This window comes from Phodopus roborovskii, unplaced genomic scaffold, assembly GCF_943737965.1.
Source record: "Phodopus roborovskii unplaced genomic scaffold, PHOROB, whole genome shotgun sequence".
NCBI lineage: Eukaryota > Metazoa > Chordata > Mammalia > Rodentia > Cricetidae > Phodopus > Phodopus roborovskii.
This window is the reverse complement of record NW_026126648.1, coordinates 5,833,675-5,848,767: the sequence shown is the minus strand read 5'-3', so window position 1 is coordinate 5,848,767 and position 15,093 is coordinate 5,833,675. Positions and strand designations below refer to the sequence as shown.

At 47.8% G+C, this 15,093-nt stretch overlaps 1 protein-coding gene across 1 annotated transcript in view; it reads right to left on the bottom strand.

Moving 5' to 3' along the window:
- Positions 1-14,375, bottom strand: part of Ccdc149 (coiled-coil domain containing 149) — an 87,473-nt gene extending 73,098 nt beyond the window's left edge. The window contains 1 exon segment of the mRNA XM_051174087.1: positions 14,153-14,375. Coding sequence (XP_051030044.1) covers positions 14,153-14,296 — 144 coding nt within the window. The 5' untranslated portion in view covers positions 14,297-14,375.
- Positions 14,376-15,093: the final 718 nt, after the last annotated feature.

Sequence of the window (15,093 nt, the reverse complement as noted above, 5' to 3'; positions counted from 1 at the left end):
CAATGGCATCGTGTTGACAGCTGCAGCTGACACATCACCTCCATTTGCAGAGCCATCCCTGGTGCCCTGGGGAAGGATTTTCCTGCAGCCTGGCAAAGATGAGCACTCTATCCAGGAGTGGGGCCTGGAAGCACACATTACACGTCTTTTACACTTCCTTGTCTTTCCTGAGAGACACCAGGTGGGCAGTGTCCTTCTTTATAAGAATCCAGAGAAAATAAGGTGCCCGAGACATGAGGAGATTTACCCAAGACCAGGGAGCACCAAGCAGCTGACCTAGATGACTTAGGTGGCCATGGCAATCCGGGCTAGGAAACCGTCCAGCGGGCATGCACTAAGGCCATTTGGGCAGAGAAGGAGTGGAAGGCGAACTCAAACGGACTGAGAGTATATTTGGGCAAGGCTCAGGCACAGGAACAGATGGGCTCCTGTGTCTGCCTAGCCCTTGTCCCTGTCAGCCTCCGACCCCATCAGCCATGCCTAAAGCAGCGCCTTCGGGGCCCACGTGACAGATCACAGCATCATTCTCCGCATGACCCAGCTATCTCCTCTCCTACTGCCAGGGCGCTCCAAGTCCAAGTGTCCCCACCTGAAGCCAGATGAGCCGAGATCTCACCCACAGAGCCTGTGTTCTGCCAGCTCTACTCTGCGTCTCCATTCCCTCTGCCCACAGCACCATTGCTCGGTGTCTCCACGGGACGGTTAACACTGTCAACTCGGCAGGATCTAGCATGGCTTAGATGACAAACATGAGGGATTATTTAGCACAGGTTAGCCTCTGGGCATGCTGCCTTCCAGGGATGATCTAGACTGTCCAAAAGGAGGACAGCACCATTCCTGGACCGCATAAGAAGGGAGAGCTAAGCTGATGAGTCGATTCATCTGTTTCCCAACTGAGGGTGTGCCCTGAGCAGCCGCTTCAAGTTCCTGCTGCCTTGGCAACCCGACATCATGGGCTGTGTCCTGGAGCTGTGAGCCAAGGGACCCATCCTTCCTCCCTCCCTCCCTTCCTTCCCCCATCCTTCCCCCTCCTTCTTCCTTCCTTATTTCCTTCCTTATTTCCTTCCTTCCTTATTTCCTTCCTTCCTTATTTCCTTCCTTCCTTATTTCCTTCCTTCTTTGTTTCCTTCCTTCCTCCCTTCCTCATTTCCTTCCTTCCTAAGTTCCTTCTGTCAGGATATTTTATACACCAACAGAGAAACAACCACACACATACACACACACACACACACACACACACACAAAACCAAAAAAAACCACATGCTGAAAATTCTTCTGCCCATCCTTCCTGCCCCAGGAGCCACCTCCACCCAGAACCTTCCTCCTTCCCCCTGATAAAGTGTCCCTCTTCACAAAGCACTTGTCACAATGTATATAACAGTCAAAACTTCATGCTTGGTGACCAGTGGACACCCGAGATCAGCGATGCCATAGAAAAGGCTTTGCACCAGAACACGCCCAGTAGGGCACTGAGAGATGCCCTTCACCTGTGACCCAGCCTGCCTCACACACACTGTGTGAGTGGAGCTACACAGACCCTTCCTACCAGGGTCAACTGAGGGAACCATCCCCACACTGCTGAGCCCCACCTGTGTGGCTCCCACTAATTAATCTATGGGCGGGTGTGCAGGGGCACCCATGTCTCAGTTTCCATAAACGAGGGTGTGGAACAAACACTTCACAACAGGTCGATCATGTCAGAAGAGGGGAGTCCTCCACCCCACCCAAGCACCTCCAATATTGCCTTCATCATGGATTTACAGACGGCAGAGCAAGAAGGCATGTCCACCTCCAAAGAGCTGCAGCATTCTAACAGTCAGCTCTCCATAACCAGCCATGCCCCATCTCTAGAGAGCTCACTACGCTCAAGCGCTCACTCACACACACAGAGAAGTCCCATTCCCTCTCGGGCTGCAGGCTAGTGCTGATGGGATAGCATTTCGTGTGAGAGAGGAGAGATGCCGACCTCAAGCTCAATGGTCACGATGATCTTAGGAGGTGCCTCAGCCAGGGTTCTGTTGCTGTGAGGAGACACCATGACCACGGCAGCACTTAGAAAGCATTTAATTGGGGGCTGGCTTACAGTCCCAGAGATTTGGTCTATTATAGGCAGGTGCTGGAGGTCATTTTTTATTTACTTACTTTCATTCTATGTGCTTTGGTGATTTGCCTGCATATATGTTTAAGTGAGGGTGTCAGATCCCCTGGCACTGGAGTTACAGACAGTTGTGAGCTACCACGTGATTGCTGGGAATTGAACCCGGGTCCTCTGGAAGAGCAGCCATTGCTCTTAACCTCTTGAGCCGTTAGTATTTAAGCCACCCCACAGGAGGAACTGCATTTTCAGTCAAGGGTGGAGGACCAAGTAAGGCTCTGACCAGGTAAGAAGCAAGAACCTTACCCCAGCGAGCTCAGGTGTAAGGAGGAGGGAGCCAGAACACAAGAAGGGTCTGTTTGGCTGAAGCAGCCTATTTATGAAGCAAGCAAGTTAGGCGATAGATGGGTCGACACTAGATAACAGGGAGAACCTCTGGAGGTTTCCAAGAAACAGAACCTTGATAAACCTGCTTTTAAATTTGTTTTTAAAGTGATTTAACTGGTGATGGTGATTTTTACAGAATATAGACTGGCTTGAAGGACATCTGATATCCTAGAAGAATTATGTCTACTGCAATAAAATAATAAAATAATAGACACAGTGGAATAAATGAGGTGAAATGAAATCGGAAAAATCAACCAAATGTTTGTTAACCAGCCCTTCATTATTGTGACAGAATGCCTGACATAAACAACTTAAAAGAGAGAAGGGTTCTTGGTTTCAAGGTGAGGTTGGCCGGGCCCCTGCTTCCAGGCCTGTGTCAAGGCAGAGCATCATACAGGAGCAGCACCGTGGAGTGCCGAGGCTCACCTCATAGCGGCCAGGAAGGAGCTGCGGAAGAAGAAGAACCTGGGGCCAGACTTATCCTTCCAACACGCCACGCAAGTGGCTCCGAGAGAGTCCCTCCTCCTCCCGGTTCTCGTCATTTCTCAGTAATACCATTAACGTATGAATCCATCCACACATTCATTCATGGATGAGGTCAGAGCCTTCAGGATCCAGCTCCCCCTCAATGATGAGGTCTACCAGCTGGGGAATTAAACTTCTGATACTTAAGCCTTGCGTGGGGATGCTTCCGATCCAAACCATAATAGTGTGTGTTCCCTGGGAAGCACTTAGTCCCAGCATGTGGTACCATTTTGTGTGAGGCCCCCAAGACAGGGGGGACAGGGGCACTAAGAAGGCAGCCAGAGCCAGCACTGTGTAACAGGTTCTTCCAAGTCGAAACATTCCTTCCTGAAGGGAAGCAGGAAGCCTAGAAGTCACAAGGCTGGGGGAAGCTTGGAAAGTCAACAAGACTGAGGTCTCAGTAAATCACAAGACTGGAGAGGCCCCTTCCTGCAGTTACCCAAGCGGCGAGCTATGGCCAGGAGGACACTCTTCGGTGGAGCTGTCTGCAAGACGGACAGAAAGCTCCACGGAGATGAGTTTTCATGAGCTGTCATCATGCTGGGGCAGGCCGTTGGGTGAGACAGCTGCTTCTGAGTCACCCATGCCCCAGGAACCCCTGTAAATCCTGTCACCAAGCCAGAATGGAATCTTTTCTTTGGTCTTTCAACAGTGTCCTAAGTGGGTAAAGAGACAATTGCTCAAGCCTCCCCAGAAAAAAAGGTCAGGCAGCAGCCCCAGTTTGGTGTGGTCGACAGGCAAGAGGCTGTGTGTAATACCATTTACTCTGGTCATTTTCATTGAGAGACTAGCCACAACCTTCTTCCAGTCTTCAGCCAGTGCATTTTATTCAATGTGAAACTCGGTTAATTTTTTTTCAACAGAGTAAGAGCAGAAATTGTCAAATTTAGAAGTACATGTGTGAATTTCTCTGCATAGGAGAGAACATGAATCCTATTAGTTAAAAATAGCAGTTGTGCTCAATCCCCCCCACCCATGCTAATTTTAATAAACTTACTCTGAAATTAGCCCGCCACTACAAAGATAGCTGCTCATCAGAAGCACTCCCAGTGAGCACTCAGCTTCCCTCACGAGAGTTCAAGCCCTCCCAGCAAGCTGAACAATGCAGGGTTCAAAATAGAACACGCACCCTCTCCTTACCAAGCTCTGTGGCCCCTACCTCTTGTCTCATTCCCAGTGCTATGACACTCAAGCTGCCCATCAAAGGCCATCAACCCACTCCATCTGCCCCATCCGGCTTGCTGAGGGTCTCCCTTTGAAAAGTTTCCCATCGTCATTGGGTTCAGTGTCCATCATTTCCCATTTCCTTATCTCTTCATTCTTTCAAACACTGGCCCTATCTTATCTTCTATACATAAGCCTATGCCTCCCTGCAGTGGACAAATCTGGTGCTAAGTGCTAAGGTTACAAATTAAAACTTAGACTTACTTATTCTCAAGAAGTCCAAGGATTTGGGGCCCAGTAGAGAGATAGACAACCACAGAATAATTGGCATTCATGGATGTAATGTACATTCTATTGGCCAGTTGCCGTGTGCTGTTCAAACTCACCGAGGAGCTGAGTCTAGAGAGGGAGTACACACACACCCCACACCCATACCCCTACATACACTTACAGATTCAAGCATGTTTACGTCAAGTGTCCTCTAGAACCCTCTGTCCTGGGTCAGACTTCCCCCAGCCTCAGAGAGAAGAGAAACCAGCAAGAAGCTAAAACATCGTGTGCTTGAGAAGGGCTAGAAAGTGAAGTACTTCCAACTGTAGTTACTATTGCTTATCCAGTAGAACAAAACAGCCTGCTGTTCCGCCATGGAAAGCGCTTCTGTGGGGAGGATGGAGAGGACATGCCACCGGCTGACTGCCCCTGCTTCCCCAGCCCTGACGGATGTTTAATGACGTCCTCTCCACCTGCTACTCTTTGCTCTTCCATTTGGAGGCCCAGCTGAGGGGACACTTTCCTTGGCTGAGGACCCTGGAGGGAGAACTCCAACTGGCTGTGCCTCCTCGAGACTTGTCCCACTTGGTTCCCTGCAGGGTGACTGTGAGCTGCAGAGATTTGGTGGTGTCTCCTTTGTTACTCCAATCAAGTCTGTGAATATCCTACACTTAATATTGTACCTTTTGCAACTTCTATCTGCTAATCGCTACTTGTTCTCTCTTTTACTTACTGTATCATCAATACACTCGCTGATTCAAAAACCAGAAGCCTGGCTATTGTAGACCTTTCTCCAGACCACGCAAAACATCTGAGGCTGTTGATGTTGGCAGAGAAGATCAGATCAGTGGTAGCTCGTCCTCACCTGCCTCTCCTGGATTCCATCCCCTCTGCCTGGCACCATTCCCCAAAGATGATTGAAAGCTCCGCCACAAGTGAGTTCAATGGAAGCAAACCGACCCCAACACTTTCATCAACTTGGACTCCAGCTGACCAAGCATTTGGCGCCTCTCTGTTCCAGCCACATCAGAGCACACCCTGCTGTCTGGCTCTCAATCCACTCGTCAGCTCTTCCATGCTGGCTATCTACCTGCAATGCGTGCTATTCCCCCAGCTAAGTAGTTTCTGCCCCTTCTTGGAATGTTTCCTCTCAGGGCAAACGCCAGCTTAGGCTCACGCTCATCTCTCTCATGATATTCTTTGCCCTCTTTAACTAAAGGGAAGAAACCCTCTTCACATCCTACTTCCTCGAAGTCCACCCCTCTTCCCAGCTCACGTACGTAGACCTTTTATCAAATAAAAATATCACCCGATGCCAGTGAATGCTTCAGAACACTAACAGGGTAGGCCCGTCTTCCCATCTCCATTTCCTGTGGTCACGGCCGTTTCTCCCTGTGTGTGTGTCTGTCTCTTTTTAAGAGGCCAGACATCCTACCTTTCTGGCCCAGTGAAGGAGAAGGCCAGCTAGCAAACCCCAGGTAACAAAGTGATGTCTCTTCCCATTCTAAACACCTTGCTCTCTTGATGTCAAGGCATAAATGGCTCCCCAGTAGCTCCCTCCACCAAGATATCCAAAAGATAAGGAAGTATATCCTACGTCAAGGGTAGGGCAGAATCAGAGTGGGAAGGACTTGAGGTCTTTAGAAGGCATCAGCCTCGCCTGATGGGTGTTGGGGGAGCGGCAGTGAGGGCTGGGGAGGGAATGCACGTGTCTAATTTAGACACAAACTGATTGGGTTGAAGAATTGCAAAGATACAGCAGAAGGGTGTCAATAGCAATGGCTGTCTTGAATATCCACTGCCTCCTCTTTAAAATACATACATATGTATGTATGCATGCATGCATATATATTGGTATTTACATTTAATTTACATAGGGAAAGCCACCTTTGCAAAGTTGGAAGTTCTGTAAACTTTAATAAACTTATAGTTACACCCATAATGAAGACTTACGATATGTGCATCAAACTGGAAAGTTCTCCCATGTTTCTCTTTCACATTGCTACAAGGCTCTAACAAACAAGGGTTTTCTATCCCTTCACTTTCGACTTTTCAAAGATTGATTTATTCTTTGGTGTCAGTAATAACCATCGCCAGGTGGATATCAATGTCCCAATCATCAACAGCACACACTAAAGCAGTGTGTTTTATATGCATCAACTAAACCTTAGTAAAGGTTGCTTAGATGAAATGACAAGTGCTCAGTGAATAAGAGTACTTGATGCTCCTACATGAGGGCTGAGTTCAAATCCTCAGTACCAAAAACATAGGCAACTGTTGGCATGGCATGTGCATTTAACCCCAGCATTAACCCCAGAAAATGTGGGGAGGAGCCAGAGAGATCTTTGGGGCTTGCTGGCCGCCAGTCTAGTTCTAGGGTCAATAGGAGACCCTGTCTCAGGGGAACGTGGCACACAGTGATAGAGCAGGACATTGGCTACCCCCACTGTCCTCTGTGTACGCATGCATGTGCGCACACACACACACACACACACAGAGAGAGAGAGAGAGAGAGAGAAACACACATACACACACAGGAACACACACATACACTAACACACAGAAACATTCGTAGACACTGACACAGACACACCCATAGAGAGAGAGAAACATACATAGACACACACACACACACACACAGAGAAACACACATACACACACAGGAACACACACATACACTAACACACAGAAACATTCGTAGACACTGACACAGACACACCCATAGAGAGAGAGAAACATACATAGACACACACACACACACACACAGAGAAACACACATACACACACAGGAACACACACATACACTAACACACAGAAACATTCATAGACACTGACACAGACACACCCATAGAGAGAGAGAAACATACATAGACACACACACACACAGAGAAACACACATACACACACAGGAACACACACATACACTAACACACAGAAACATTCGTAGACACTGACACAGACACACCCATAGAGAGAGAGAAACATACATAGACACACACACACACACACACACACACACACACACACACACACACAGTTTCAGAAGTGACTGCCACGGTCTGTTCCCTCCAGCGATGGAGACTTCCAGTGGCTCTACATCCTGTCAGGCCTTTATTAGTTTGTTTTCTGTTTTTCCATTCTAATAGGAGTGTTGTGGTTTCTCCCTGTGGTTCCAATTTCCATTTCCCTAGTGACTGATGATGCTGAACATCTGTGCAGGTGCTCACTTGCCGTCCCTGTCTTCAGAGCAGCCTGTACTTAACTTTGCCCATTTGGAAAATTAGATTGCTTAGTTGCTTATTTAGTTACAAGAGCCATTTATAGATTCTAGATATGAGATATATACTCTGCACATACCTTCTCCCAACCCATGGCTTGTTTTGCATTTATCAAGCAAGATTTTCAGAAACAAAGAGTCTTTAATGTTAATAAAATTTACTTTATCTGCCTCTTTCTTTGATGATTTTTCTTTCTGTGTCTGTATACTCTCTGCCTATTAGTCAAATCTTCCCAAATACAAGTTGGGTATATCTAGACAGAAATTATATTTTCTTTCAGTCAGTAGTGGCAATGTAACAATGTTCAAACCAATGATTTAAGATCAGAAGTAATGCAAAAACTCTCCATCCATCCCTCAGTCAAGAAATGTACCATGCTCTGGACTCCCCCTGCCCTCTCCCTCCTTGTCCTTCCCATAGGCTGGGATACGAAGGTAGCAGCATCTGGGTTCAACTACTCAGATGATGGCCATGCCTTAAATCATGGTAGAGCAACAAGATGGAAGGAGCCTGGGTTCCAAACTGATTTACAGATCAGAGTGTAGGCCCACCTGGGCTGCGGCCCTAAAACACAAAAGACACACTGATGTATATCTTATTTAAAATAACACATTTAGAGAGTAGGTATCGTGGATTTTAGCAGATACCTCTATTTTCCTTAGAAGGGAAATTCCTTAAACCCAAAGTTTGTGTTCACCAAAATTGGAGTATGTTTTATCTTCACCTCACTTAAAGGAACCAAGCTGGTGGTGCCCACCTTTAGTCCCAGTACTCAGGAAGCAAAGGCAAGTGGATCCCTGTGAGTTTAAGGTCAGCCTAGTGTACACAGAGAGTTCCAGGATAGCCTCAAAAAATGGTTATTTTATTTTCATCTTAAGAGTGAGGAAAAAGAAAGCAAGGGGCTCACAAGGGTTGCATGGCAGCTCTTCGCTTCTTTGGATAGTCCCCTGTACGGGTCCATAAAAATGACTTTGCTTCATCTTGACTTAAGGTCAGAGAGTTCAAAACTACCCTTACTCTTCCGTCTCATCTACATAACAAGAGATTTGGTCTACTGAGTGGTGACTTTTAACCCTCAAGGACAAATGACAAAGAGATTTAATCTATTGAATGTTTGGGAAATTAAGGAATTAAGTTTGTTTCTTGTATCTTGATAAAGAAGTCTCTTGCCTTTCCCCTCTTTTTGGTTTGGGTATATTAGAATGATAAAGAATAAACTTAGGGTGTCCAGTATTCACTAGAATGTCCTCCCAACTCTATTCTGTATCTGTCTTTTCCTTAGTATCTTTAACTGTCACTTCTCAATCCACATTCCCCCTCTCAGGTATGAATTAGGCAAGTCGGCTGGATCCCACTGAAGCTCCCTAAAGATGGATTCACAGTTCCCCAGTTTCATCTGGGGATCTTTTTGACCCCTATTCTCAGTCCATGGAGCCTTAGCAGAGCTGAGTGCACAAATCCAGGCCTAAAACCATCAGATCACTATATTTTTGAGCAATCCCTACATGACAAGAAGTTTGAAAGCTAGGCACGATGGCTCGTGTCTATAATTCCAACATGGTGGGTGTGAGGCAAGAGGACCACCATGAGTTCAAGGCCAGCCAGGGCCACATAGTGATCCCAAGGACAGCCTATGCTGCAGAGTGGGACTTTGTCTAATAAAGTAAAAGAAAGGAGTTTGAAGTGTCTTGGGGTTTTACAGGACATTAGATTACTGTTTTGGTGTCATCTCTGGACTTGAACTTGATAAGATGGGAAGTTGACTAAATCCAGAAAAAAAAAATCAGGCCTAAATATGGAGGGAAAAAGATTACTATTTTGATGTCATCTCTGGACTTGAACTTGACAAGATGGGAAGTTGACTAAATCCAGGAAACAATCAGGCCTAAATCAGGGGGGAAAATTCTTTGTGTGCCAAATCAGCAACACAACAAATCCCACCCAATCAGTTACTGGACTTGTTGAGTAGGGCTTACCATAACACCGTCCCACACCAAGTGTGGCACACCAACAGAAAACAACTCTCTCACAGTCCTGGATGATAGAAATCCAAATCCAGGTGTCATCTCTACGGGAAGGGCCATTATTGCCTTGACTAGCTTCCAGAAGCAGTGACAAGCCTTAGCGTTCCTTCACTTGATGCTAACTCCAATCCCGCTCTGGCCACCAATTGGTCTTCCACATATCCTACTTCCGTGTGTCTCTGTGCCCAAATGCCCCTCTTATAAGGACACGAGGCGTTGGGTTAGAGTCCATGCAGCAATGGTAGTACTCCCCTACATCCTGACTTTGGTTCATCTGCGCAGACCCTACTTCAATTGAACATACATTCTGGGGACACAGTTTAATCTCTCTGTTTCTTTAGCCACAAGCATGTGTACTGCTCCATTCCACCATGCTTTCCCTGACACAATGGACTGAGCCTTCTGAAAGTGTGAGCCAGAATAAACCTTCCTCCGCTTACGTATGTCTGTCAAGTAGTTGGTCACAGAGGTAATGAATACACGTCACAGTTCGTGTATGTGGCTGCCTTTGGGTTTCTCTAAGGTGGAAAGCTCGGTACCTGTGGTAATGACAGGACATCTGTGCCTTCCCAGACACTGAGTGTCGGGCTCTGGGCATCAGCCATGTCTGCCTCTTTCACACACATGAAATGTTGAAGTCAGGCCCTGAGAAAAGGCCATCACCACTGGCTACACTAAAAATGGAGAAATCAGCCTGATATCTACAGGCTTATTTTAAATGAAAACCATGTCCAGACCCATGGAGGAGACCAACTGAAAGACAGCCCTGTGTTGTGGGATATTTGATCACACTGTGAACCCCAAGATTGCATCATTTCCTGAAGGAACCTGCTTCTGGCTGTGGTGCGGCTCAGGCCTGGCACACACACACACACATACACACACACACACACACACACACACACACACACACCTGTAATCCAGGCGCTTTCTGCTCGAATATTGTAAACAGGATTAAATAAAATCAACCACAGCTTGAGAGCAGAGCAAGTGACTGGTTGATAAGATAAACCATGGCGAGTGGGTGGAAGTCAGGAGGACAGATAGACAGACACCGGGGAAGTGGAAGGGAGGGACATCTTTTGGGAGGAGTTTTTGTTCCAGACAACAAAGAAGGAAGCAGCTGGGTGCTTTTTCTGCCCTTCTGAGCTGGTAGGTTTTCACTCCAGCATCTGGCTCTCAAGTCTTTAAGGATAAACCAGAATAGAGACATAGGTAAAAGCAACAGCCCAGGGCTCCAGGAAGGAGGAGAAGCCGTATAGGGACCCAGGCGAGACCCAGGTGGGACAGATATTGGAACTTCTGCAGAAAGAGATGGTACTCCCTTGCAAAGATCATTTATGCCTGGTCCCTAAGTCTCTTGGTAACGCCACCAGCTATATGTCCTTGAATTCTGAAGACTAGGTAGCAGGCCCAATCCACACACAGGGAACCCTGATGGCTAAATAAGTAGACAGGTAGTTTCCTGGGCAGCTGGGATTTCAAGAAAGGCAGAGTTGGGGCTAGACCTCTCAGTACTTTCCAGCAGCCAGTGGATTTGTTTTCTGTGGCCAATGTAAGAAATTGACATTAACTGGGACTTAACAACAACTTCCTCTCCCAGTGAGAGAGGCCAGATGTGCAGAGCCAGTGTGCCCGTGGACACCCCTTGGCTTGTAGCTGCACCACTTTAATCTCTGGCAGTTTTCATATGCTTTTTTCTCTGTGTGTCTGACTTCCTATTCCTCTGTGTCTTGCAAGCCCTTTTTCTCACTCCTTTCTGAAATAAAGACATTTGTCGTTAGATTAAGTACTCACCATAAACGTGAGAAGATTTCATTGCAAGGTTCTCAACTTGATGGTATCTACAAAGACCTGTTGTGGGTTACTCTTTTTGTACACTGTGAAGATGTGTCTCTGCCTCAGGTTCGTTCTTATTGGTTTCATAAAGAGATGAATGGCCAATAGCTATGCAGGAGAAAATAGGCAGGACTTCTGGGGAGAGAGAGGAACCCAGGAAGAACCAGAGGCATGTGGAATGTCACCAGCAAGACAAGGAGGAAGTCAGATATACAGTATGGTGGCGAGGTAATGAGCTACATGCCACATCATAGATTAAACTGGTTAATTCAAGTTGTAAGAGATAGTTGGGAATAAGTCTAAGCTCAGGCCAAGCATTCATAATTAATAGGTCACCTTATTGTTGGGAACTGGCTGTACAAAGAAAGACTACAAAGGCTCACTTCCAAATACAAAGATATGAACAGCTACAGGGAGCTAACATGCAGACATATCTACAGTGTTTGCACAGCACAGTTCCATCCACTGAGGTAGAGTGGAGACCCAGAAATGTGCACTTTTGTGGGCATCCAAAAGGACTCTGATCTTGTAGGCTTTATTTTGACAAAGCTGCTCCATTTGTTGCAGATTCAGATATGGACCCCTGTCTTAGGATACATGCCTTTTAATGAGAGATGTAGACATATTGTACAAAGCTATGCTTCATAATGCCAAGAAAGGATCCAGGGCAGAACATACATGGGTTCAAATCATGCCCCCTCCAGTTACAAGCTGTAAGACTTAGACCATGTTCCTTGGCTTCTATACTGTCTAAGAAGTGATTCCTACACATGTTGCTGTCAAGTGAGATCCAGAGAGCTAAGGAAAATATGGCTGCCTGTACAATGACTGGCATGAAGGGTGTAGTCAAAAGACAGACAGACCTTAGCTACTCCTAAAGCAGAAGGCACGCTCTGCTCAAGCTCACACCATAGGTCTTTGGCATACATCTGTGCACAGTAAAATCCATTACCCTACAGTATGTGGCCCATGATATCTATGAATGTTGCCACAAAATGATGAACTTACTTAAAACATGAAAAGCTTTTGCATTTTTTATTTTGTAATTCAATTGAGTGATTCGTGTGTGTTATGCTATTAATGAGATGAAACTCAATTAGGATGGATGGGACAACTTTCAAAAGACCTATCTCATGATCTGTGGGTTCATTCATCAATCACCTTCTATATAAGGAGCTACAAGGGTAGGCATTGGAGAGCCAATTAAAAACACAGTCCAGCTAGGTTACCACGACCAAGCAACATGATCAGTACAGAATAAGCATCGTCCATTGGGAGGTGGCCTCAAGGGACACCTGGTACAACTTACCATTTGATTACATTTCCCTTCTTTGTTTATTGAGCGACTTTCTTCCCAGACTACACTAGTAAGTCCCATGTGTTCTTGAAGGCAGGAAGATGATTCAGGGGTGTCTTCGGAATTCCAAGCATGGAATGGTGTATCTAACTGCTTGTTTGTTATGTATTTGTTTGGGAGAAGAGGGTCTTATGTAGAGCTTTGGACTCACTATGTAACAGAGGATGGCCTTGGACTCCTGATCCTGTTCCCCTCTACCTCTCTCTACCAAGTGCTGGGGTCACAGGTGCTGGGCTGAGGTGCTGGGCTTCTAATAAGCACCGTCAACACATAACTACTAGAACAGGGAATAGTGTACCTTCTGAGTCAGAGTCCAGCACTGGTTTCCATGGAGAACCCCCTCCAGCTTCCTTTATCGCTATGAATAATTCTTGATGGGCCCAGAGACAGATTCCCAGTGGATCTATTCCCTGACATAAAGCCTTATAAATGGAGGAGACAGATTTAGGCTGAGACATAATGTATCGTTATCCTACCGGAGGTTCATTCAGTGCTAGACCAATGCTAAACGAACTAAACTAGGGCAGGGGCCCCAAGTGTGGGAGCTCTACACACACTGGGCATTAAGAAGCTGGACAGCTGGAGGACCCACCCACACAGATGGTAGAGGTGAGTGGTAGCTTGCTTGGGAAAGGGAGACAGCCACAGCCCAAGCCAGGAAACAAACTCTGGGTGGATTACAGAGGAGGAGGCGACCAAGAGCCTGAATAAATCTCACTCCTGGGGATGTTTCAGGCACACTCGCTGGGGAAGGTGTGGTGTTGCCTATTTCCACGGGTCAAATTGCCTCTACACCTGTCTCATTCCTTTGAGAAGTGAACGGCTCCACTACCTCACACACAGTAGGCGCAGAAAACAGGAGCTAAGTGAATGCACGAGGCAACCGTTGCAAGAACGCCAAACTCATCCACCCAAACCACTGCTCCAAGTCATGCCACCTGGCCCAGTTGCTACCCAAGGGCCCGGATTGTCCCCTAGGCGTCACCTTCCCAGCACCAGGAATCATCCAATCGCTTGCCTCCAAAACAGTGGTGACTAGGCAGACAGGTGGGGCTTGTCTTTCTGCTCCCGGATCCCAGCCAGGGCTGCTCAGGCTCTCCAATCCTAGGCCAAACCCTGGCGGGCTAAAGGCCCCTCCCCAGAGCCTGGCACCAGATGGCGCGGGAGGCCGCGGCGACCCCGCAGGTCCCAGAGTGCGGGATGGACGGCGCACCTGCAGGTTCTGCGGGGACCGCCTGGTACCCGGCTTCTCGGAGGTTGCAGACCCGCTGCAGGCGCTCCGGAGGCCGGCCCGGAGCCCCGGCCTCACCTCGCTCACCAGCCCCTGCCAGTCGCTCTCGGTGCGATCGCCGTCCATGTCCCCTCCTGCGTGCGCGGGCCGGCTGCACGGACGCCTCCCTTCTCCTCCTCCGGCTCCTGTCGCCGCCGCCACCCTGGCCCCGCGCAGCCGAGAGAGGGCCGGGCACCCCCGAGCCTCCGCGCTGCCGCCGCCGCCGCCCGCGCGGCTGCCTCCACGTCAGCCTCCGCGGAGGAAGGGGAGGAGGAGCCGGGCCCCAACCACTACTCTGCAGCAGCCCCGGCCGGCGCCCGCAGCGGCGCCCCCGGGACCCCAGGCCACCAGGCCAGTGTCCTAGGGAAGGGAGCTGCTGGCCTGTGAACCTGCACACGATCCCAGACCCCTCATTCCCAGGCCTGTGGTGAGGGAGGGAGGCTGGTGAATAAGTGGGTGTCACCCCGACTCTGAGAAGCTACACTCCCCCAGCCAGCCATCCCCAGCCAGGTCAAGCCTCCACTACTGGAACCGAAGCTCCTTCAAGCAAGGGCCTTCCTTTTCACTAAGGAAGGTTTGGAACAATCTTTGCATGCAGCACATATTTTTGTTGAGCACATAAATGCCTCCATACTGTACACGGATACTTTTTTTTTTAACGCGACCAACATTTGCTCTAAAAAAAGAAAGAGAGAGAGAGAGAGAGAGAGAGAGAGAGAGAGAAAGAAAAGCATCAGGTGTCATATTTAGAACGCAAATGCAAAAATTTGAAAATAAAACTTTAAATTCTAAATGGCGCCAAAAAGCTCACTGATGGGTCTTGCGATTGCAAGACGATTGCGCCATCCAGGGTTCTATGTAGAAGAGGTGGCAGAAGATTCTAA